The following is a 26,300-nucleotide window of genomic DNA, read 5'->3' as shown; positions in this document are numbered from 1 at the left end:
GTATTATTATTATTATTATTATTATTATTATTATTATTATTATTACAGTAAAGTCTCGTTATATCGATATTTTCGGGAGTCGGAAAAAATATCGATATAACCGGACTATCAATATATCCGATCCCGCGGCATGTAAATTTTCTCCTTGCGTTCATAGAAATAGTATCGTAATAAGCAGTACTATCGATATAACTGATATCGATATAACGAGACTTTACTGTATTATTATTATTATTATTATTATTATTATTATTATTATTATTACAGTAAAGTCTCGTTATATCGATATTTTCGGGAGTCGGAAAAAATATCGATATAACCGGACTATCGATATATCCGATCCTGCGGCATGTAAATTTTCTCCTTGCGTTCATAGAAATAGTATCGTAATAAGCAGTACTATCGATATAACCGATATCGATATAACGAGACTTTACTGTATTATTATTATTATTATTATTATTATTATTATTATTATTATTATTATTATTATTATTATTATTATTATTATTATTATGGTGGCCCGGTAGTCGAGTGGTTAGCACACCGGCTTCACAGTGCAGAGGTTGCCGGTTCGCGTCCCGGTCCGGCCTCCCTGTGTGGAGTTTGCATGTTCTCCCTGGACCTTCCGGTTTCCTCCCACACTCCAAGAACATGCATGGCAGGCAGATTGACCACTGCAAATTGTCCCTAGGTGTGAGTGTGAGAGTGACTGTTGTACGTCTTTGTGTGCCCTACGATTGGCTGGCAACCAAGTCAGGGTGTGCCCAGGGTGCCTGAAGATGGCTGAGATAGGCTCCAGCACCACCTGTGACCCTAATGAGGAATAAGCGGTACGGATTATTATTATTATTATTATTATTATTATTATTATTATTATTATTATTATTATTACTGACAGATTTTTGGACACTGAAAAATGTACTCACATGTAGATCACAGCTATCCAAGTCAAGGCCGAGGGGCCAAATCCGGCTCGCCACATCATTTTATTCGGCCTGCGAAACTAAATCAAAGTTTTGAAATTCCACGATGCTACCGAAAGTCTGAACCAAAATTTCAAACAGTCGGATTTAAACCAAAATAACAGTTATTATTCTTTCCTTCCGATTTTAAAACGAATTATTCATTCATGTGTTATGTGTGTAATATGTGGAGGGGATGAAACATTCTATAGCTTCCCCAAATTCATGACGGACCCCGAGAGGAAACCGTAACTATAATGTGGCCCGCCGCAAAAAAAAAAAGACTTTGACCCCCCTGAAGTCAATAATCAACAACAATAATTCAATGTGCATTTTCTTGATCATCTGCAAAGAATGACAACGACTCCCACCTCTTCCTTCGCATTTGTGACTGTGCAGCATTCCGCTGATCACATGTGGCCACAAAGAGCAGCGCAATGTCCACCGATTACACACTAACATTGTTTTTTCAGTTTTTAGTCAGTCTTTAAAACAACAATATAAACGTAAGACACACGTGATTGCAAATTATTGAAAGAAGGCCCGGTTTCTGGCTGACAGACGCCAATTTGAGAAGCACAAAATTAGCTCCCGGTCTTGAAGTCTTCAGCGCCGCATTGTTCTTTCCGAGCTCTTTTTATTTGGCACACTGGAGTGAGTCTAATGAAGTGCCGACATTCTCGCCGACTTTTATCCTGCTGGGACAGGAGGGGGCTGCGGGGGCTGGATGGGGGTGGGGTTCCATTGATGCGTTGGCCTTAGCCGCTGTTGGGCTGTTTGCCTTTCATTATTTTCTTCATTAGCCTCAGCAAACATCTTGGTGAGGTTTCTCTTTCGGGTCTCCCCTCCGCGTCAGCACATTTCCAATCAACGCGGGAGGGGGCAGGAGAAAATTCCTAATTAATTGTGTTGTTCCAGCTGGAGATCAATGTAGTGGCGGGTGGGGCGGGGGGGAGTGTTTACACGCCTCAAGTTTGTGTGTGTGAGGAGCAACACACACACACGCGCGCACACGCACACACACACAGACACGCACACACACACACACACACACACACACACACACACACACACACACACACACACACACACACACAAATCAGGAGGGGGAAGTCGAGCGTTGCCCCCATGGAGTGGAGCATTTCATCAAACATGATGGAGGAGTTATTGGAAAGGGGGGAGGGGGTTCTGCGGGCTCTTCTTCCGCCTTTCTCACAGGTGATCGAACTGCCTTTCAGCTCGAGCAGAAGGCAGTCCGAAAGGGTCAGGAGGGAGGCGGGGTTCTTTGCTCAGTTCTGAGTTCCTAGCTGGACCTTGGAAAAAAAACATTCCAACTGCATTTTACAGTGCTCAATACTTTTGAATTGGACCTCTAGGCACCACACTTGCTCAAAAGGCCCGTGGCATCGCCCTCCGAATCCCGTTTTGGCTTCTTGTTTAGTCTGTGTAAGCTCTCAGTCGTACAGCAGTGGTCCATACACACCTAATCGCTAGCAACCATTCATTTGACGACAATGAGGTTAAAATCTTAGCGAAAGAAAATAGATGGTTTGAAAGGGGTGTAAAAGAAGCGATTTTCATAAAACACCAGAACCCTTCACTAAATCGCCATGGTGGGGTGAGGTTCAATTTGGATCGTTCCTACAACCGACTTCTTAGGCAACATAGGCTTAGTTATGCTGATGAGGTGATACCAGAGCAGATGGGGCAATCAGGCCAGTCGTAGACCCCATACTCAGGCAGGACAATAGAAGTAATCAGTCAGGACAATAGAAGTAATCAGTGTAGCTGCAGGGAGTAGTCCTCTGCTCCCCCAACTTGAGAGTAGGGACCAATCTTAGCAGAGTCTGGCACCGCCACGTCTGGACAGTAGGGATATATGTAGAGCCAAAACTACCAGCAAAAAATAGTTCGCTGACGAAGCCTCTTGGATTAGAAGCGAAACGTCCGACACCTTCAAAGAAGTACAGATAAAAGAAATACAGATGTCGGCTGAAGAAACCTTCTCATCGCTTCTTGTTTTGGTCACACAACTCCACTAACCAATCGTGGTTCTAGCCCGCTTTGATGGGAGGATTGCCAAGGCTTTTTTTGGCTTCGTCTTCTTCCTTGGCTTCCTTCATCGTTTGACTTTATGAGCTCACGAGGCTTTCGGGGATGTTTGTCTGCACTGCCCTCTATTTACCGGTATTTATTTTTTTAAATTATTTTGCTCGCGGGGGTGGGTTTCTCCCTTGTCTTAGACCTCCAGGCTGGAGACAATGACCTCAACTGCCAGGCAAAGTATGTCAAACTCATTTTTTTGCCGCGGGCCACACTGTAGTTCCGGTTTCCTCTCGAAGGCCGTTATGAATTTGGGGAAGCCATTAGAATGTTTAATCTCCTCTACATATTACATCGCACAAAAAATGAATGGATAACTAGTATTCAAATGTGAAGTAAAAAAATGATTGTCTGATATTGTTGTTTTCAGACTACAATTCAAAATTTTGGTTTTTGGATTTTCGCTAGCATCATGGCTCTTGACTCAATGTGCTTTCACAGGCCGAATAAAATAATGTCGTGGGCCAGATTTGGGCCCCCGGGCCTTGACTTTGACACTCTTGTGGTAGGCGCATGTGTCTGGAGTCCTCAGATGCACCCTCGGCCTTTTTACTGGGTTTTAAGTACGTTAGCTTCCAACGCGCACACGCACGCACACACACACACACGCACACACACGCACACACACACACACACACACACACACACACACACACACACACACGCACACGCACACACACACACACACACACACACACACACGCACACGCACACACACACACACACACACACACACACACACACACACACACACACACACAACACACGCACACACACACACACACGCACGCACGTAGAAACACACACAGACACATTTGAGCAACTTGGTTCAAGCCAATTGCCGTGTGTGTGATATTACCTGTGAAATACTTGTCAAATTTCTCGGAGGACAAAAAAAAATGTGCTCTCTTTCTTTTTCTCTTTCAGTGTTTGGGAGTCCCCGGATTACATTCCAGGGAAATGTGTGTGCGTGTTTGTGTGTGTGTGTGTGTGTGGGGGGGGGGGGGGGGGGGGGGGGGGGGGGGAGAGGCAAGCATGTGATAGTGCCTTATTGGGGAGGGTGTCTAAATTTAGCCTGAAAATTGGGGCTGGAGATGCTGACTACCGAAAACTAATGGAGCACGCAAGGCCCCGTGCTTTTGTATCAAGGTGTTTTGCAGCCTTTTTGCACAAGCACAAGTGAAATGTGGCGTCTGCTTTGCAGGAACGAGAAATAGTGATGGGTGGAAACAACATCGGCACAGCACACAGATTTCCACGAGACCTGCCGTGAACAAATATTTTCCCATATATGAGAAATATTTCAATTTTTTTTCAAAAACAGGAAATGGTTTCCTGTGAGCTGTGTCGATTGACTTACTTACTGTCAGAAAATAGGCCAACAATTTGACCATTTCATTGTAATTAGGACTCAACCCAGTTTTAGCGCGCAAATATCATCTCGAACGTTGGTCCCCAACCTTTTTCTTACTGCAGTCAACACTTGATAATTTTACCGCGGACAGGGAGGGGGGTAATAACAGACGTAAATCCACTGTGTACTCACATGGAATTTTTGCTAGCTGGGTTAAATTTTGCCACTAAATGAGGAGATGTTAACAGAGAGGAGAAGCCGGCCATTTCAAAATAAATGATATTTCAAAATAAAATACAGCTAGACTCATGTAACAAAAAAATAAAAATAAATAATAGCACAATAACAAAACAAAAATAAATAAGTAATTATTGTGTACCGATCCATGGACCAGTATCGGCCTGCGGCTCGGGAGTTGGGGTCCACTGATCTCGAAAACCACAACAAAAAATGAGCCACCAAGACAGCCAAATATACAAAGAGAGTAAAACGAAGATCAAGAAAGGAGACATGCTGAGTCAAAAGCTAAAGAATGCAAATGACGAGTTTTAAAGATGGGCGGCATTCCCTCATTTTCAGTAGCAGCTATCAAGCGAGTGGTGGTATTTTGGACCAACTGGAGACTCTTGATGGAGGATTGGCTGACTCCAAAAGTCATCCAGATGGGATGTGACAAAGGGATAAATGACCGTTTCAAAGTACTCATGAGAAAGAAGAGGTTTTACAAAAAAAAAAAAAAAAGGACAAACTTGGGACCTGTCGCCAGGGGACTGGTCCCAACTCAATTGCACTTGGAGCTTGGTGTTTGACTCTGGAGAAAAGAGTCCATTTCCCCACAGCGTCCATTTTGATTTCTGTCTTTCTTCTCCTCTAGGACTACGACGCAGGCTTGGCCATCTGTGAAGTGGACCTGACCGACGCCAATGTCCGGGACGCCGACCGCAGGGTCTTTGAAATTAACACACCTTTTAAGACCTTCTGGTAAGTCTACACGGCTTCCTCCGTCCAACGCAAATATTTATGATGGTTACGATCAGGAAAAAAGATGACGTTTTTGGGTTGGTGTCATGCAACATCAGGTGTGTATGGGCACCTCTAGTGGCAAGTGAACGCATCACTGCTTTGATCAATGAAAGTCTGCTTTTCCTTTTGGATTTTTCCTTCAAGTGAATCAGTGTCCTCCATCTTCTGAGGTTAGATTCGCATGTTTGTTTTGGCCAAGCTTTTACGTCGGATGCCCTTCCTCATACAACCCTTTGTATCTATCCGGGCTTGGGACCGGCACAAGAAGACACTGTCTTGTGTCCCTTTGTGGCTACAGAACAAGCAACTCGCTCAGTAAAAGGCTCCCAAACACAAAATGGTCATCGGCACAGCAACATTCAAAAAAACAAAACTATACTCACCATTTGATGACAATGCTCTGAACTTACCATGAAGTTAAAGGACAACTGACACCTCCGAACAAGTTGCGTCCATAATTTGTGAGATCACTTCAAATGACTTCTACTGAGCGCAATTTACAAAGATTCCACCGAATATGGTGGAATCTTGGTGGTGAATCGTTGTGTGTCGCACCAAGACTACCAATTGCGGTAACATCATGAAGGAGGTGTAATTCCCAGCAGACAAATCAGCCCATTTCTAACGGAGCTTGTGCACCATCTTGTGCTTTTTCTACATTGGAGTCCAGACGGCTGGAATTGATACGGAAGGACTTCTCTGCTTTCCTCGTCAGAACTATTTGAATTATATTCATAAATGTATGAGTAACAAGAAAGCATATTCTCCGAATCTGAACTATCTGAAGCCATTGTTTTGATTCTGGGGCAAGGCATTTTGTGGAGGAGTATCCTGGCGTGACGTTGCGAACAAGGGGGCGGGACTTTCTGAATCTCGCCATTTCTGAGTGCATTTTGTGGCAGTTTTGGGACACTTTAAGTCATTTTTATTGGTGTTTTGCATTTAACTAAAAAGATCAGTCTGCGTGTTTTGGGCATTTTAGATGCTATAAAACGTTTTTCTGATGTCAGTTAGGAAACAAAAAATGGTGTCGGTTGTCCTCTAAGCAAACATGCAAGCTTATTTGTGCGATAAAGAGCAACTGCCGTGGGTTTTTGAGCTGGAACCACGTAATTGTATGACATCTTGACAACAGTGGCAGATAAACACCAAAGTAGTGTTATATCGCGCATTGATCAATGAATGTGCAACATTGAAATTGGAGGGTGGTTCAGTTAGACTGAAGTTTGTCTTCATCAACATTTATTGAGATACCCCCCACCCCCTCCACCCCAAAAAATGTTTTATACCCAAACATGCAACGCGTTTCAATTAGAGGAAATTTCATTTGGCTCAATTATAAACTAGCAGCTGCTTCAATAAAAATAAATCAACAGACCTGATTTGTGTCTTTAGTGGAGGCGCTCGCAAATAGTTTTTATATGGTGTTTATTCTTAATGAACCCCCCCTGCCACTCTCAACTCCGAGTTGGGCTGCTCTCCTTCGAACCTTTGAGGTGACTCCACGTTCCCTCGGGGCCTGACAATCAATAAGCACGCAGCTTGTTTGCGCTGTAATGGCCCATTGAGAATACAACCATCAAAAAGAATGGCTTGTTTGTTTGGATAACGCCAAAGGACGCCCCCCCCCCCCACACACCTCTCTGATACACACACATACGCATTCTTTTTTTTCTCACCGTTTGTAGATTGACTTGATATGTGTGAGACCCGTTCCTCCAATCGATCTGTTTTGTTAGGCGTCCGTAATGGTCTCGTCGTTTGTTAATAACCTTTTTCGTAATTGCCATTTTGTACGAAAAAAAGAAAGTGGAATTAAATTGAGCTCCCAGATTGTTTTTGATGAGGTGAATGCTGAGAGGTTCGGATTGTCCGTCAGTGTGTGTGTGTGTGTGCGTGTGTGTGTGTGTGTGTGTGTGTGTGTGTGTGTGTGTGTGTGTGTGTGTGTGTGTGTGTGTGTGAATGGAATCGATTGGTCACTCCGAGAGTTTTGCGCTACCTGCTCTAGGTGGGGATTAGCTAGAAACTCATCCAGTCACTTTGGGACTTTGGCTTTTCCCTTGTTTTGCTGCGACCATTGACTTTTATTAGTAGGGGGAATGACAATTTGGATGCATTACGGGTGGGCAAAGATGCTTCACGTCGGCGCAGGGAAAAGTTGCTGCTCGGATTTGAGGAAAAGAACGATTGACCTTGAATGATTCCCCAAGTGGAGCCTTACAGTGACACAATCGACTTTGTCTGAGGGACAAATTGGAAACATCACAATTATTTTGTATCTGGGTCCCTTTTTGGTTTTCAAATTCACTCTTGATTGAGTTGAGTTTTCCTTGAAATTCATTTATTGTGGACGTGTTTTGGTCTCATGATGCAATGGCTAGCTTTACTTAGCATTATGAGATTTCGTTTTGGGGGACCTCGGTACATATGGGTATTTTTTTCCTCAAGCACTCCTTTTGCTTTTACATCGTTTCCAGTTCTCGTATCAAAGTCAAGGCACAGGGGCCAAATCTGGCCTGCCACATCATTTTGTTTGGCCCGCGAAAGCAAATCATACTTTAATGATGCTTGCTAAAGTCTGAACCAAAATTTCAAATTGTGATATGTAAACCACAATAACAGTCACTATTTTTGACTTCAAATTTGAAAACTAGTTATTAATTAATTTGTTGTACGCTCTGTAGGTTCCGTATTTTCCGGAGTATAAGGCACACCCCCAATGAATGGTGTATTTTCAATATTTTTTCCATATATAAGGGGCACCTCCAATGAATCAAAAGTTTTCCAAAAATAATATATAAATCAAAGTTTTCAAAATACAAAGCACGCTACACCATTATAAGGTGCTACACTAGAGGCTGGGGTTATGCACTACTTCTTCTACTGCGGGAAATCGTGTCAGTGGCTGCTGACAGTAGTTGCAAGACCTGTTGTGGCTTAATATTACTTCACATATAAGGCGCACCTGCGTATGAGGTGTACAGGGTCATCTTTTGAGGAAAATCAAGACTTTTGGCTGCACCTTTTATGTACAGTGATACCTGAGCTTATGAACTTAATTGGTTCCCAAAAAGTTTGTTTAAGGCATAATGTTTGTCTTCCAAACAATTATTTCCAAGCTCGCTATCTATTTGCGATCTGTCTAGCTAGCTATATATTAGCTATCTAGCTCGCTATTAGCTATCTATCTGGCTGGCTAGCTATTAGCTAGCGTTCTATATGAGTTATTCTGGGTTGAGTGAATGCTGGCGCGTGTGGCTACCGCTGCTCACCCGCAGAAAAACTGATCCTGTGACTGTAAAGTGATTATTGTTGATTATTATTATACACAGGAAACTACGGTAATATATGGAGGGGATGAAACATTTTAACGGCTTCCCCAAATTTATAATGGCCCTCAACAGGAAACTCTAATTACAATGTGCCCTCCACCAAAAAATGACGGACACCCTTGATTTACAGTCATTTTTTTAGGTGCGATGTCCAGATGTCTGTTGTAGTACCAAAACTGGTGCGTGAGTGGTAGCAGAGTGCCACAGAGCATCCAAACTGCCGGGAAAATGCAAAAAAGAAATAAGGTTTTGAAAACTTGTCTCTGTCGATAAAGTCGTCTTCCTTGTATGTGCAGCTTTGTGGCCGAGTCAGAGCAGGAGAAGTCGGAGTGGATCGAAGCGGTTCGGGAATCCATCGCCGAGACACTGTGCGACTATGAGGTGGCCGAGAAGATCTGGTTTAATGAAGCCAACCGGAGCTGTGCCGACTGTCACACCGCCCGGCCGGAGTGGGCGTCACTCAACCTGGGCGTGGTCATCTGTAAAAAGTGTGAGAGTAAGTGAGATTTGATTGATTCCACTATGTTGAATCACATTTTATGTTGGACATGTTTTTGTTTTAAATTTTAGTCTGTGAATTATTCGTTTTTTGGATCAAATACCATTAGGGGGAGCATGCCTATTACTTGTAAATGACTTTAGAAGTCTCACGCCAGGGGCATCAAACTCATTTTTGTTACGTTGATTCGAATATGACCACGTCAAATTTCGAACACGCAAATGCATTGTTGCTCCAATCCAGTTTGTATGCAGTGCAAAATCGTACAACTTGACTTGTTATTCGCTGAACCTGAGCACTCACTTGATTTGCTTGATTGATGCCACAGTGTACGATTCAGAGAAGCCATCCAGTGGCAATTATAGTCACACCTGGGTTTTCAACCATAATCCGTTCCAAAATGTTGCTCAAAAACTCAAACCATTCCCTTCATAATTAATGTAATCAATGTCTGCTTTTTTAATCAATATTGAACAAGACAAACTCGCCTGCTGACAATGGAACACTACACGAGGATAATGTGTGGGTCACAATTTGACGCGACACAAGGAAGCAACATATAAGTATGCGGCGGGGGCGCCGGGATCGAGTGGTGCATTCAGTTGCGCTCAGTTTGTTCGAGGACCCAGTTTCGGTTGTAAACCGAGGCATTAAAAAAAACAATTTTTTGGTCGAAAACCAAATTGAGACGTTCACAAGAACCGAGACTTTCAAAAACCAAGATTTCTTTATACAGACGCTCCCTGACTTACAAACATTCAAGTTACGTACAACGGTACAAATGAATATTTTTGCAGGTATGTCGAAAAATGTTCGGGAAGAGATGCTGTAAGTTAGATTTTGTATTGCGCACCCTTTGCCGGGCGATCTCGCTGTGTACGTAGAGCATGTGTTTAGGGAGGAAATATGTACCTATTCCCTGATGATGCACTGAAGCGGAGGCGCCAAAGTCGCTTACGATTGGCTGTGTAGAGTATATGGGTAGGGAGGAAATCCCTCTTCCCACTTGACGGTCAGGAGGACGCGATGCATGACAAAAAGTAATTTTATGCAGGAATTGCTTACTGAAGACCCAAGGATATGTATGTTGATACTGTATATTGTCGGAATAGATTTTGCGAATTTATTTTACGACTGTTAGAGCGTCTGTGTTTTATACTTCCCCGTTCAGTTTTTCACTTAAAGGACAACCAACGTCACTTTTTAGTTTTTTAACTGACAGCAGAAAAACGTTTTATAGCATCTATAATACCCAAAACACGCAGTATGATATTTTTAGTCAAATGCAAAACATCAATAAAAATGACTTAAAGTGTCCAAAATCTGCAAAAAATTGAGCTGCGAATTGGGCTTTTTTCAGAAAGTCGGCCCTTGTTCGTGACGTCACGCCAAGACGTCTTGCATTGCTTCTGAATCAAAACAATGGCTTCAGATTCGGAGAATATGCTTTCTTGTTACACATCCAGTTATGAATATGATTCAAATAGTTCTGAAGAGGAAAGCATACATGTTTGCAATCGATTAAAGAATGTATTCCGTGCTATTATGAGGCAACAGTGAGGGGAGGTGTCTCAACGAAAAAGAGGCACAAAATGGCGACCTCCAGACATTTTGCATGGCGACCTCCAGGCAAAGATGAGAGGGACATGCAGCAGGTTAGGGTGATTAAGGATAGAGATAGCAATGTAGTAACAGGTGCCAGTAGTGTGATTGTCACGGTTTGCAGGGAGGTTATGGCGGTTGTGGATCCCAAAAAGCAGGCAGGAGGGAGCAGGAGGTTGTTTGACAAATTGTATTAAAATAAAGGTCAGCAGGAACAAAAAGTAAAACATCAAAATCATCTGAACAGAAAAAAGTATCAAAAGAAAACCAAGTGTAAAAGTCCGCCAATGTTAAACAAACACATGCACAGCATACAATGCATGCAATTGCAGACAAAGCATGCAACAAACCATGACCTGACACCGGATGGTCGTGCCGGGAGTCCTTTTAAGTGTCACTGATTAAAACTGTGCAGGTGCAGGCGGGGCCGACAGCGCCACCCGTTGGTCGCCAACCAGATCATGACAGTGATGGCAAGATGGAAAGAGTACTTTGAAGAATTGATGGAACAAAGAGGACAAGATGTGACTGTCGTGGACCAAGACGTAGAAAACATTAGTAAGGATGAAGTGAGGAGGGCGCTGAAGAGGATGAAGGGGCAAAAGGCACTCGGGCCTGATGGTTTACCAATCGAGGTATGGAAGTGTCTAGGATGGGTGGCAGTGATGTCCCTAACTGGGTTGTTCAAGAAGATCTTAGATGGTGAGCAGATGCCTGAAGAATGGAGACGAAGTGTACTGGTGCCCATTTTTAATAACAAGGGAGATGTTCAGAGTTGTAGTAATGACAGAGGAATAAAGTTGATGAGCCATAAAATGAAACAGATGCAGCGTTTGCGTTAAAAATGCTGATAGAGAAGTACAGAGAAGGTCAGAAGGAATTGCACTGTCTTTGTAGATCTGGAGAAAGCGTATGACAGGGTGCTCAGAGACGAGCTGTGGTATTGCATGAGGAAGTCTGGAGTGATAGAAAAGTATGTCAGAGCGGTACAAGACTGTCAGATAGTTGTGAGGTGTGCTGTCGATATGACAGAGGAATTCAACGTGGAGGTGGGATTCCACCAGGGGTCAGCTCTGAGCCCCTTCTTAATCGCTATGGTGATGGACAGGCTGACAGACGATGTTGCACAAGAATCTCCTTGGGCCATGATGTTTGTAGATGACATTGTGATCTGTAGCAAGATCAGGGAACAGGTGGTGAGAAACTCGAGAGGTGGAGGTATGCCATGGAAAGGAGAGGAATGAAGATCAGTCGCAGCAAGACGTAATATATGTGTGTGAATGAGAGGGATCCAAGTGCAAGAGTGATGCTACAAGGATATGGGATAAAGAAGGTGGACGATTTTAAGTACTTGGAGTCAACTGTCCAGAGCAGTGGTGAGTGTGGAAAAGAGGTTAAGAAGTGTGTCCAAGCAGGCTGGAACGGCTGCAGAAAAATGTCAGGTGTGATGTGTGATAGAAGGGTTTCAGCTGGGATGAAATTAAGGAAAGGTGTATAAAACGGTGGTGAGACCAGCCATGATGTTTGGACTGCAGACAGTACCACTGAAGAAAAGACAGGAAGCAGAGCTGGAGGTAGCAGAGCTGAAGATGTTGAGGTTTTCTTTGGGAGTGACCAGGTTGGATAGGCTCAGGAATGAGTACATTAGAGGGACAACTCATATTAGAGGCTTTAGAGAGAAAGTCGGAGCGGCCAGACTGAAATGGTTTGGACATGTTCAGAGGAGTGAGAGTGACTATATCAGGAGAAGGATGCTGAGCCTAGAAACGCCAGGCAGGAGACCGAAAGGAAGACCAATGAGGAGGTTTATGGATGTTGTCAAAGAGTACATGAAGGTTGCTTGTGTAAGAGAAGAGGATGCACAAAACCGGGTTAGATGGAGGACACTGATTCGCTGTGGCGACCCCTGAAGGGAAAAGCTGAAAGGAAAAGAAGAAGAACAATACAAACACGTGGTCCGCTACACCAGTGTTTTTCAACCTTTTTCAAGCCAAGGCACATTTCTTCCGTTGAAATTAACCCCCAGCTGAAAATGTGGGGAAAAAAGTATTAACTGTTAATGTATGCTTTTTTCACATTTTTCTATTATATTATTAATAATTAACAATATACCAGCCACAGCATACACAAAACACATAATGTGCAACACAATATGACAGGTCATAAGATATAACAATATCTACATCTATAATAACAATTAAATAAAAAACATACACACATACACACATAACATAAACATATATACATATACAACATATATATATATAGTATAGTATAGTATATATAGTATAACAATATGTTGTATTGGTAATATAAGTTTTTTTAAACGTTGAAGAATGATGTTATATTATAACATAGGATTTAACTAAACACAAAGAAAAAAGTATTTTATAATCTTTCATATTTATATTTACTCAGTGTGAAACATGGGCCTGTTTGGACGAACAGAGAGCTGATATCCTGATGAAAGACACACGAAGCTCTTCCTCCACAGCTCTCAGTCTTTCTCTGTCTTTTGTTTTTACTGCAGTCAGGCTTGAAAAGCTCACCTCACACAGATATGTTGTGGAAAATGGGAGCAATGTCAAAATAGATTTTTTAGCCAGCACGGCGAACTCCTTGGCAGCTGCCAACCAAAAACTGTCCAAAGGTAGATCAGCAAAGGCTAGCTTGAGGCCACAATCTTGTCTCTGTTCAGTTAGTTCCTCCTGCTCCTGTAAAGACATGTTTATTCCAACAGCTGATGCTGAGCTGAATGGGTCCCTAACCCTGCCAAGGTGCTCCGTGGAGCCTGAAGAGAAATAAAATGTCATCTTCTCCGCAAGAGTTTTCAGATGTTTCACTATTAACTCACACAGTGCAGTAGTATTGACATCTTGCCATTTATTGGTGAGTGGGAACATTTCGAGATTGCCCCTTTCCACATGTTGCTGCCAGAGGTGCACCTTTGAACGAAAACCATTTATTTTATCTGAACTTGTAAGCAGATTTTCATTTCGACCTTGCATTCGTGTGTTCAGTTCATTGAGATGATGAAAAATATCTGCCAGGAAAATTGCCTGTTTCCCCATTTGTTCATGCAGGCGAACAAAGTATTCCACATTTTTATTTTGGACTGAGGGGTGTTTCGTTTGGAGATGGTGTTTAAGCTTACTTGGGACCATAGCACTTTGGAGAGCTTTTCATCACAGACCAAGCACAATGTAGTCGGTGCCGCTGGATCTCCGGTAAAAGTAAATCCAAATGAAACATAGCTTTCGTTTTATTGCCTCGCATCAGAAACTTTGCTTGACGTTACTGTCTTTGCTTTTTTTGACCTCTATCCATACTAGGGCCTTCATTTGGGTCCGCATTTTGTCCAGGGTCCACTTCTGAGTCAGCATTTTTCCTCTTCAAAAACCTCTCCATCACTTTCACCGTCGTCCCGCTAGCCACAATCTGCATTTGCCGCGCTATCCATGCGTCACTAATTCTCTTGTCTCAAAGCGAATTAATGACGCACAACTACCCGCTGTTGCCACCTGCTGGTATGGAAGAGTACTACATGATTACTCTGCCAGGCTCTAGACTGCACAGGCACACAAATCGGATAATTTCCCGCGGCACACCTAACAATATCACCTGACACAGCACTGTGTCGCGGCACACTGGTTGAAAAACGCTACACAATGATAATACGTCGGTCATAATGAGACGTAACACAAGGAAGTGACATATATTTAAAGCGGAACTGGTAGTTGCGTGGTGCATTCACGTGTGCTCAGTTTTGTCGAGAACCCAGTCTTGGTTTCAAGGAACCAAGGAAATTAAAAAAAAAATGTTTGGTCAAAAACTGGGTTTGTCAGCGTTTGACTGTATTATTATTTTTTTGATCAATATTGCGATGGGATCGTTTTGTCGAGGTCTTCATACGATGTATTTTTTTGTTGTTGAACAAACCCAATTCATGTCCATTCCAATCAGACATTCTTTAGTCCCCTATGCCATATACCTCAGTGAATGTCTTGTCGGGATGGAAGCAGTGCCCCCCCCCCCCTACTTGTCTCCACAATCACCAAGAGAGGCATGACTTTGAACGTGATTTTCACCTCAGCCCCCGCCAAAGCCTGCATAATTTTCTTGCTATCAGATAGCCTACATCCCTCCTTAAACCGCCTTAAATGATTCCATTTGCTGGATTGTTTAATATTACATTTATCCGACACGCTTGGCGGGAGAGAGGAAGCTCTCCTCGCGTGTGGCGCCCCCCCACCCCACACACAAACCCTTTTTAAATGAGGCGGCGGTCCATCTGGAATACCGATGACTCGCCGCGCTTCTAATTAGCGCTCTGATGTCACGGACAATAAAGAGAAACGCTGAACAAGAAAAAGAGGGAACAAGTAATGAGAAAAAGCTAATGGTAGAAACGATCCCAGGCTGTTTTTTTTCGTGGTCTTCTGGCTGCGAGATGGAATTAATTTGAATCATCTACTGTGGAGACATTTCACGTTGTCGCTTTCTCTTGCTGAAAAAGGGGGCTTGGTGGAATTGGCGATGGTCCATTTTGCGCAGCGGCATAACTTTTGGTTTTCTTGTCCAACGGCGTGAAAAAATAAAATCATGATTTAGACTGCCATTTTTTTTAATGTGTCTCGTTTATTTGGTGGTTTTTCTTTAAAATACGCTTTGAGCAAAACACGAGAAAAGGAAAATTTCCAACCTGTTACACACAAAAACTACCTGAAAGACGCCATTTTCTTCACCTATTTCTTCTTCTATCATGTAGGGCAAGGATGTCAAAGTATTTTTTTTGCCAGGGGCCACATTGTAGTTGCGATTTCCTCTTGGGGACCGTTATGAATTTGGGGAAGCCATTAGACTATTTCATCTCCTCCACATATTACATACAGAATGCACAAATTACCATTCTTAAGAAGCATGATGAAACTTGAGATGCTTGATTTGCTTTCGCGGGCCGAATAAAATGATGTGGCTGGCAGGATTTGCCCCCCCACCTTTACTTTGACACCTGTGATTATAATAATAATAATAATACGTACATTTAATTTCTAAGCGCCTTTAAAAACTCTCAAGGACACTTTACAGTCACCATTCGCGCCAGCGTTCACTCTACAGTAGTAACACAGTAACACAGCAGCAAAGTAATGATAGTAAGAGTAAAGGGAAGAAAAGAAACACTTTTCCTGAAATGAACCTCGTAGCAAGATGGTCATTCTATTATTAAAACAAAAAATATTTGTCTGTCTGTCTGATACATATGTGTTACCAATGACTGTGTCATTGATAATATATAATATCGCCTTCTCTGCTATTTTATTCCAATAAAAGTATCATCCACTCGGCATAGAGAGTGCAGAACAATTCCCCAGGAGGTAGAACAGCCTCGCATGGTGTCATTGTCGTCGCCGGCAAAGTTTTTAATTGGGGGTGAAATGTGTGGCAGCTTGTCGCTTTTTTTTCCTTCTTATTTTCTGGAGAAACCACTCGATGGCCGTTTCTCTGTTGTGGCTCACCAGGGGGAAGATGAAGACATTTGGCTGTTTTACATGCGAGTATCGCACACCGACACAGGTTCGACGTTCGTCGTTACCTCGGCAACAGCCGTTAATGCCATCGTCTGGATAGTCGGACTGTATCTCAAGAACGCATCACAAATTGCGATGCATGTACAGCAACATGTGGGCATACATAGTTGAATAGGTTCATATTCCACCTACATACATCAGAATCAGAATCAGAATCATCTTTATTGCCAAGTATGTCGAACACACAAGAAATTTGTTTCCGGTAGAACAGAAGAAGCTGTTTAAATGTCTGCTGTTTAAATGTCTGCTGTTTAAATGTCTGCTGGATTTGGTGCGCACAATCGGTAGCACCTGCCTGAGGGGAGTAGCTGGAAAAGGTGGTGGGCAGGGTGCGGAGGGTCCAGTAGGATTTTCCGCGCCCTAGTTTGGATTCTTGCAGTGAGCAAGTCCTCGAGAGTGGGTAGGGCGGTGCCAATGATTTTTTCCGCCGTCCTAACTGTCCGTTGAAGTCGGATTTTGTCCATTTTTGTGGTGGCCCCGAACCAAACGGTGATGGAAGAACACAGGATGGATTCGAAGACAGCCATATAGAAATGTTGCAGCACCTCCTGTGGCAGGCCATGCTTCTTTAGCAGCCTCAGGAAGTACATTCTCTGTTGGGCCTTTTTCAGGATAGAGTTGATGTTGACCTCCCACTTCATATCCTGGGAGACTGTGATTCCCAGGAACTTGAAGGTCTCAACGGTTGACACGAGGCAGCTGGATAGTGTGAGGGGTAGCTGTGGTGATGGATGTTTCCTGAAGTCCACGATCATCTCTACTGTCTTGAGCGTATTCAGCTCCAGGTTGTGACGGCTGCACCAGAGCTCTAGGTGCTCCACTTGTTGTCGGTACGCAGACTCGTCGCCGTCTTTGATGAGACCGATGACCGTGGTGTCGTCTGCGAACTTTATGAATTTGACATCTGGGTGCGTTTAGGTGCAGTCGTTCGCGTAGAGAGAGAAGAGCAAAGGAGAGAGGTCGCATCCTTGCGGGGCCCCAGTGCTCGTGATTCGTGTTGAGGATGATATATTTCCCAGTCTGACCTGTTGTGTCCGTCCTGTCAGGAAGCTGAGGGTCCACTGGCAGATCGTGCGGGACACACCAAGCTGGAGAAGTTTGGGGATGAGGAGTTCTGGGATGATGGTATTGAACGCAGAGCTGTAGTCCACAAACAGGATCCTTGCGTAGGTTCCTGTGTTGTCAAGGTGGTCGAGGATGTGGTGCAGTCCGATGTTGACTGCATCCTCCACAGACCTGTTTTCCCGGTGGGTAAACTGAAGAGGATCTAGCAGAGGTCCGATGATGTTCTTTAGGTGGTTCAGCACGAGGCGTTCAAAGGACTTCATGACCACAGACGTCAGAGCAACTGGTCTATAGTCGTTCAATCCCGAGGGTGCTGGTTTCTTTTGAACTGGGACCATAGTAGACTGTTTGAAGCAGGATGGGACTTCACATTGCGCCAGGGATCTGTTGAAGATTCGTGTGAAGACCGGAGCCAGCTGGTCAGCGCAGACTTTCAGGCAGGAGGGGGACACTCTGTCAGGTCCCGCAGCTTTCTTGATCTTCTGCTGCTTGAAGAGCCGTCTAACGTCCAGTTCGTGGATCTGTAGGGCAGCGGGCGGAGATACGGTAGTTTCTGGTAATGGTGGACAGACCAGGGAAATGGGGGTGTCCTTTTCAAATCGGCTAAAGAATGTATTTAACTCATCAGCCATACCATTGTTGTACACTGGGGGGATGGTAAACGATAATTTGTTATTGCTTTCAGGCCATTCCTCACCGACATACATACATACATACATACATACATACATACATACATACATACATACATACATACATACATGCCTGCATGCATGCATGCATACATACATACATACATACACACTCACACTCACATACATAGATACATACAGTACATACCTGTCTATGTGTGTACGTGTGTGTTTGTGTATGTATGTGTGTGTATGTGTGTGTGCGTGTGTGTGTGTCAAAGCCAAAGTCGTCTTTATTGTCAAATATGCTAATATACTTGACATATAGTACAGATGAAATTACCGTCCTCTCGGACCCAACATGCAAGGCACTTATAATGTGGCCAAAAAAGACAGACAATTGACAACAGACAATATATGTAATTTGTGAATGTGAAGTGAAGTAATGTGAAAGTGTGAAAGGTTGAAGTGAGGTCTTGCAGAAAAAAAGAAAAAAAGAGAGTTCAGTATGATAGTACAGCGGGTAGGGTGTACTGATAGTTCAGTGAGTGTGGCAGTGGGAAAGGGCAGGGGAGGCAGGGCTGGGAGGGAGTTTAGTCTCCTGACTGCCTGGTGGCAGAAACTGTCCTTGAGCCTGCTGGTCTTGGCTCGGAGACTCTGCAGTCTCCTCCCCGATGGCAGCAGGCTGAAGAGGCTGTGGGAGGAGTGGGTGGGATCGGCAGCGATCCTGATGGCTCTGCGGGTGAGGCGGGTGTTGTGTGTGTGCGTGTGTGTGTGTGTGTGTGTGTGTCACCCTTGGTCCTTTGCAGCAGAGCTTGGTTCCTAGCGTTGTAATTATCACGGCCGGTGTCTTTGGCATCTGTTTTGCAAGTCGTAATTTTTTGAAGGCCCCCCAATTTGTGTCACACCAGGCAGCTCGCTCGACTTGAGACAAATTTCTCCGTCCGCGGCAAGATGCCGCCGCCTGTTTGGCCGAGCGTTCGCGCGCGCGCACCACCTTTACCGTCCGTCTCATGTATCATTCAGGAGGCTTGCTGTGACTTGAGCCGCCGGCGACCCCGCCAGCCTCACCCACATAAACGGGCCAGCGAGACGAGCAAACACAATGAATTACTCATGATTCATTAGCAATGAATGGCGCCTCACTCTGCTCCTTCATTCCCAATTAAGAAATGCTGAGAGAACTAAATGTGTCTCTTTTTTTCACCGCTCCCGCCAGGGCAGCACCGCTCGCTCGGTCCGAGCATCTCCAAAGTGCGCAGCTTGAAGCTGGACAGCGGCATCTGGAGCAACGAGCTGGTGGAGGTACTCCGTCACCGCAAGATTGAGACAACGTGCAACGGTCCAAGGATATTGTTACATACTAGCCGCGTTACACCAAGACCTTCGCTTATCAAATGGGAAGATAAGATTAGATTACATTAGATTCACCTTTATTAGTCTCACAGTCGCTTCCCACCTACAAACGCCATCTCAAAACCCACCTATTTAAAATTGCATTTTCTATGTAGCTCTTTCTCTTGTTTCTATTTATAATTGTATTTTATTGTATTCTATTTGTAATTGTATTTTATTTATTATAGTATCTATGCTTTTCTGTGACTGGCAAGTGTCCTTGAGAGCTTTGAAAGGCGCTTAAAATAAAATGTATGATTATTATTACAGTGGAGAAATTTACATTTCACGGATGCAAAGTTACGAAAGGAAGAGGGTAGGAAAGGAAGAAGTAGAAAAACAAAATACTGGAGCTGCTGTAAAGACAGCCACTCTCGCGGCGCCATCTTGAAGTAAAAAAAAAAACAAACAATTATGACACAACACAAAAGACACAAAAAAATCATTCAATCCTAAGCACTTTTTACACCCTCTTTGTTGGTTGCATGAAGCAGTTCTAGATGGAAAAGGAGAGGATCAAAGCATCCTTTTCACCAGTGGATCAAGCACATCATAGTAAAGCGCACGTCTGCTACAAGCTAAGTTTTGAAAGCAAACACGAAGCTGTAGCAGCCATTGGCAACAAGAGATTGTCTCACATCCAATGTTCCCTCTAATTTTTCATGTGTCTGAGCAGACACACAAGCTCCCTGATCACACCGAGGACCACTGTGAGCAACATCAGATATGTACTAGTGATGTGGCGTTCGCGAACGAGCCAGTTCTTCAAGCCGGATATCTGAAGTGAACGAAGAGAGCCGGTTCCTAACAAGGAGCCGGAAATGGGAACCGACTTTTTTTGTCCTCTATTCCCCACCCCAGTCTTCGGTTAAAGCCGCACGCGATTGTTCGATATCCGTGGTAGAGGAGGGAGGGGAGAATTACAAACACACGCAGCGGTGAGGAGGAGGAAGGGGATGGCGGTTAGGGTAGACAGGTGGGCAAATGTTATCACATTATGTTATTATTATTCAATTGTTATATTTTTACTAGTTGGTATGTTAGCATTATTAATATGAAAAGCAAATTAGAGACAGCTGACATCAGACCAGAGTAACCATCGGGAAAGTGAAATTTTGTGGATGCTCTCTGTGCACATATAAATCAAGCCTTATAAATAAAAATATTTGATATAGTGTATTTTTTACATGAGTAATTCGTTTTTCACATAATTTTACATGATTTTTGGTAGTTAATTAATTTCAGCAACAAAAAAAACTGAGACGCCATTTGGGAGCCAAAAGAGCTAGATCTTTTTAGTGAGCCGAGCCAAAACAACGAATTCCCATCACTATTGTGTATGCTCTGGCCACACGTCAGTATCACGGCGCGTATGAGCAGGGCACATTCGTGCCGTTCTTCTCCGATTGGCTGGTAGCGTACGTGAACTGTACGGCATTATTGGCTGGACTCCCGTCACTCATTGAGTTACATTGCAAAATGTGCGCTGCATAGATGTTCTTGTGCGCTATGTGCAAGCAGTGAGCGATTACGCACGCACGTAGCTTAGAGGGAACATTGCTCACATCTCCTGTCCCACGTCAATCCGCTTCAATTCCAAGCCGCGACAGTTCCACAAACTTTTTTCAAATTCAATTTCAAATTCATCCAGGTGAGCGGAATCCAAAATCATTCCTTTTCTGGAGACACAAAAAACATTGTTTGACCGCTCGTATGTCTTCATTAAACGTGCAAGCCATTTTCTGCATTGAAAACAAACACACGTGTACACTGACTGAAAATTAACATGGTTGTCAGAGAGTGTGTCGTTTTCTGAGTTGGTCCTCAATGGTACCTTACCTGATTTTAAAAGCTGCGACTAATTTGCAAGCAAATCTAAAGAATTTTGCCAATCACTCCTTCTTTGTGACCTTCCTCATCCTTTCAGCTGTTCTTGGAAGTGGGGAACCAAAAGGCCAACAGTTTCTGGGCCGCCCAACTCCCACTGGAGGAAGAGCTCCATGCCGCTGCTTCGGACGAGCAGCGTGCCACCTTCACCCGCAGAAAGTATCGGGAGAGGAAGTACTGCCGCATCATCGATAACCTTTGCCATTCGGAGCAGCTGAACAAGGTACACCTTCTTTCCCAACTCTTGCAAGGGCGATTGTTGAACCTTCGCTTGACCTTGAAGATGCGGGAATGACCCTTGAGGCTGAGAGCAAATATTTGCCAATTGTTGACATTTTTACAACAGGCTCCACTTTTATTTTGGAAAAAACACTTTTGATATAGCGTCTTGACTTACCAAATTTTCTGATTCTGCTACAGTAGTACCCCAACTTATGAAAATCTGTTCAGACAATATTTTCAAGTTACGAAATGTCTCAATAGGAAAATATTGCCTTGTTACGAAAGAAATTTCAGGATCCGAAATGGTAAAAAAATACACTCTGGCTTGCTAATCACAGCTCAGAGTTTCTCGAATGCTAGCTGCCCCGCCATTGGCTCGTCCCAAGCATCGTCCTGGCAACCCATTGTCTAAGAGGGACCTCATCATTCGTCAGGTGTTCCAAAATGTTGACGTAAATATGAATCATCCGGAAAAAATGTTCACCAGTCAGACGATCGCTAAAAGTTGTCAAAAGCAAGCATCCTTGATCATTTCTTGACAAAATGCAAGGCAAAAAAAAAAACACACTCCTGAAAGACAACGTGAACTAAAGTGGGCCATAAAAAAACGACAAGGCGACAGTTCAAAGTTAAATAAACAGCATTTTTAATCCTGTACTTTTTACATTGTGGTCAACTCTCATTTAGTGGTCAATAATCTAATTGTAACATTTATTTTTGTTATATATTTTGATGCATTCTTGTGTTTTAGAAAACACAAATCTTGGAACGGATTTGCGCATTTATAGTCAAACCTGGGTTTTCGAATGTCTCGGTTTACAACTGAAAATCGGTTCTCGACCAAACTGAGCGCACCTGATTGCACCACTCGACTCCCTCCACTTCCTTATATGTACAGTACATCACTTCCCCGTGTCACGTCTCATTGTGACCGATGCATTCGTATTGTTGAATTTTTTTCAGATGTGTTTGACTGAAATCTTCGCAAATTGGATGTTATCCTTGTGTAGTGTTCCATTGTGAGTCGCCGTGTTTGTATTGTTTAACATTGATTCGAATGGGGAGTGCTGTTTCGGTTTTCGAACAAATAGGTTTTCGAAAAGTGTTCTGGAACGGATTATGGTTGAAAACACAGTTTTGACTGTATCTGAAAAACACGTCTTGACTTACCAAATTTATTAGTTCTTCCAGGACCAATTAATTTCGAAAGTAGAGATACAATATATTGATGTGAACAGCAAATGTCAACGTTTATTATAAATTGTTCAAAAGAAGGCTCAAACTGTCAGGTAAGTGCCCTTGACAGAGTTTGACGAGATCAACCCATCTACGGCGCTTGAACATCGCCCCGAAGGATCAAACTGAACGTTAATCAGTCACAACCGATGTATGTAAAATTTACATCTCATCGCAAGCGTTGCCAGCCAAGCTAATTTTCCGAGACAAGTCTTCTTGGTTGCACATCATATCTATTTAGCGCTCCGCAAAAGCCGCCTCCTTGGGGACGCATGTCTAGTACAAAGACTCCACCAAAGACTTGGGCGCATCGGTGGGGTCGCCTCGGACGGCGGGTGATTCTTTCGAGTGTCACTTTAGAATAAAAATAAATGCGGGGGATTTAGGTCTGATTGTATTCGTCTGCCTCCTTCATCTACGGCAGCGCTTTGCAAACCTTTTTCATCAAGTATCCCAGCAAAGCCTCATAATTGAAGAACAGCGACGTAAACACGAAGTGGAAAAACCGTTCAAAACAAATTTAAATACAGTAAAACCTGGGTTTTCTACCATAATCCGCTCCAAACCCTGTTCGAAAACCGATTTGATCGAAAACCGAAAAAACATTATAATCAATGTAATATCTGCTTTTTTTTAAATCGATATTGAACAATACAAACACGTCGACTAACAATGGAACCCTACATGAGGTCACAATGAGACGTGAGATGAGAAAGTGATGTATAAGCAAGCGGAGGGGAGTCCAGTGGTGCATTCAGGGGGGCTCAGAGAGGTTAAAAAAAACCATTTTCGGTTGTAAACCGAGGCCTAAAAAAAACCTACATTTTTGGTCGAAAATCGAATTGGTTGACAACCATGTCATTTGTAAACCAAGGTTTTACTGTACAAGCAAGCTAAAAACGTGATAAAAAAAAAAAAAAAAACTACACATTTCCTGAAACTAAATGCGCAGGGATAGGCAAAAAATCCATGTCTCATTAACGGTCAATTAATCGACCGAGCATGTTTTGGGATGGGGGACGACGACAAAGCACCCAGAGAAAATCCGCAGGGGCACAGGCAGAACATGCTAAGTCCACGCAGGATGGCCGGAACCTAAAACTTGTTCACCATATGGCGGACGTGGTCACCCGCCACCCGAGTAAACAGTCCTTCATGTTTCATCAGTTGATATTATTTTACAAAATGTATAAGTCCTAAGTTTAGGTGGCCTTTTGCGAATTTTTCGTCTTTGTCGCAGGTGTTTTATCAATAAGCGCTTTGTACGCAGCCTCAACGATCGATGGCGCTTCTTTACTCCGGAGGGGGGCTTGGAACAAAGGGAAAAGGTCGCTTGTTGAAATTCCGAGCGTCTGCCGGCGGATCCACTTTGTCGCGGGTCACCGTCTACAATGTCACATCAATGGGGCAGATTGATGGGAAGAGACAGATGAGATGGAGGGGGGGGGTTGTGTTCCTTGGTCACAGCGGATTCTTGGCTGCCTTTCCTCCCGCCTTGAACCCTTTTCTCGAACGCTTTGTGGTGAGGAAAGTTTGTCTACCTGGAAAATCAATGACGAAAAATTGGAAAAACAAGCGCAGCCCAGTTCAATGTCAACTGGTGGAAAACAGCAGAGAACTTATTCCCCCCCATATTCACAGTGCTTTCCATTCTTTTCGCACCGACTTACGGCTTTCATCTAAACCACGGTTGTTAAAGTCAAGGGGGCCTGATCTGGCCCGCCACATCATTTTATTCGGCCCGCGAAAGCTAATCAAACTTTCATGATACTTGCTCAAGTCTGAACCAAAATTTCAAATTGTGATATGTAAACAACAATAACAGTCACTATTTTTGACTTCAGATTTGAAAACTACTTATTCATTAATTTGTTGCACGCTCTAGATGTAATATGTGGAGGGGATGAAAGGTCGTCAAGTGTCAACTCCACTGTGTAGAAGTTGTTCAAGACTTGGTCCAGCCTCCCTGGTGGAGTTTGCATGTTTTCCTCATGTTTTCCTCTGGGTCCTCCGGTTTCCTCCCACATTCCAAAAACATACACGGCACGCTGATTGAACATTCCAAATTGTCCCTAGGTGTAATTGTGAGAGTGACTAGTTGTTTGTCTCTGTGTGCCTTGCGATTAGCTGGCAACCAATTCAGGGTGTCCCCGCCGAGTGCCTGAATACGGCTGGGATAGGCTCCAGCATCCCTCGCAACCCTAATGAGGATTAAGCCATATGGATGGATGGATGCGATGAAAGATTATAATGGTTTCCTTAAATTCACAATGGCCCCCGAGAGGAAACCGGAACTACAATGTAAAATTACGCTGACTTTATTGGGAGAGTCAAGTTATTCAATACATTTTTTCTCATTTTTTTTGTATTTTCCTAGAAGTTTGAATGCTCTGTGGCACTCTGATTTGTTACTACAACAGAAATCTGGACAACGCACCTAAAAAGCGGGTGCTTATATGAATTTGGGAAAGCCATTTGAATATTTAATCCCTGTCAGAGATATTCGGTCGGACACTGTGAACAAAGGCTCGAACACAGGAAAGATTGTCTTTTACTGCCGGCAGGGGACGTAGCCATTCATGACCAATGCCCAACTGCTGCAGCTCTCTGCCAAGCTATTTATTGAGAGTATATGCAACTTTAAAGTGATACATTAGTAAAAGTAGTAATGCCACAAGGGGGCACAAGCCAGTGTCTTATTGTGCCGGTCCCAAGCCCGGATAAATACAGAGGGTTGTGTCAGAAAGGGCTTCCTACGTAAAAAAAAATTGCCAAAACAAATATGCAAATCAAACCTCTGAATCCCATACCGGATCGGTCGAGGCCCGGGTTAACACGGCCGCCATTGGTACTGTTGACCTTCAGGGTGCCAGTGGAAAATGGACTACTGTTGGTCGAAGAAGGAGAGGAGGGAGGTGTGCCTGGAGGAAAAGAGATAAATGGAACGCTAAGAGTATAGAACTAAGAGTAGGAACTTTGCATGTAGGAACAATGACAGGTAAAGGTCGAGAACTGGTTGACATGATGCAGAGAAGGAAGGTAGACATACTGTGTGTCCAGGAGACCAGGTGGAAAGGGAGCAAGGCTAGAAGCTTAGGGTCAGGGTTTAAGTTGTTCTACCATGGTGAAGACAGAATGAGAAATGGAGTTGGGGTTATCCTAAAAGAGGAGTTTGTTAGGAATGTCTTAGAAGTAAAAAGAGTATCAGATAGAATGATGAGTCTGAAGCTAGAAATTGAAGGCGTGATGTTCAATGTTGTTTGTGGGTATGCCCCACAAGTAGGATGTGAGCTGGCGGAGAAGGAGAAATTTTGGTTGGACTTTGATGAAGTCATACAGAACATCCCGAGAAGTGAGAGGGTGGTAATTGGTGGAGACTTCAATGGACATGTTGGCG

At 43.5% G+C, this 26,300-nt stretch overlaps 1 protein-coding gene across 3 annotated transcripts in view; it reads left to right on the top strand.

Moving 5' to 3' along the window:
• arap2 (ArfGAP with RhoGAP domain, ankyrin repeat and PH domain 2) overlaps positions 1–26,300 on the top strand; it is a 96,636-nt gene that overhangs the window by 27,361 nt on the left and 42,975 nt on the right. For all 3 annotated transcript variants that reach the window (XM_088990829.1, XM_088990828.1, XM_088990830.1), the window contains 4 exons: positions 5,297–5,403; positions 9,074–9,273; positions 19,383–19,468; positions 21,486–21,668. In XM_088990829.1, the coding sequence (XP_088846955.1) occupies positions 5,297–5,403; positions 9,074–9,273; positions 19,383–19,468; positions 21,486–21,668 (576 nt within the window). The remainder of the gene's footprint in view (positions 1–5,296; positions 5,404–9,073; positions 9,274–19,382; positions 19,469–21,485; positions 21,669–26,300) is intronic.

This window comes from Hippocampus bargibanti, linkage group LG02, assembly GCF_051943395.1.
Source record: "Hippocampus bargibanti isolate YZ-2025 linkage group LG02, ASM5194339v1, whole genome shotgun sequence".
NCBI lineage: Eukaryota > Metazoa > Chordata > Actinopteri > Syngnathiformes > Syngnathidae > Hippocampus > Hippocampus bargibanti.
The sequence above is the reverse complement of the archived record's forward strand: the minus strand, read 5'-3'. Positions and strand labels throughout refer to the sequence as shown.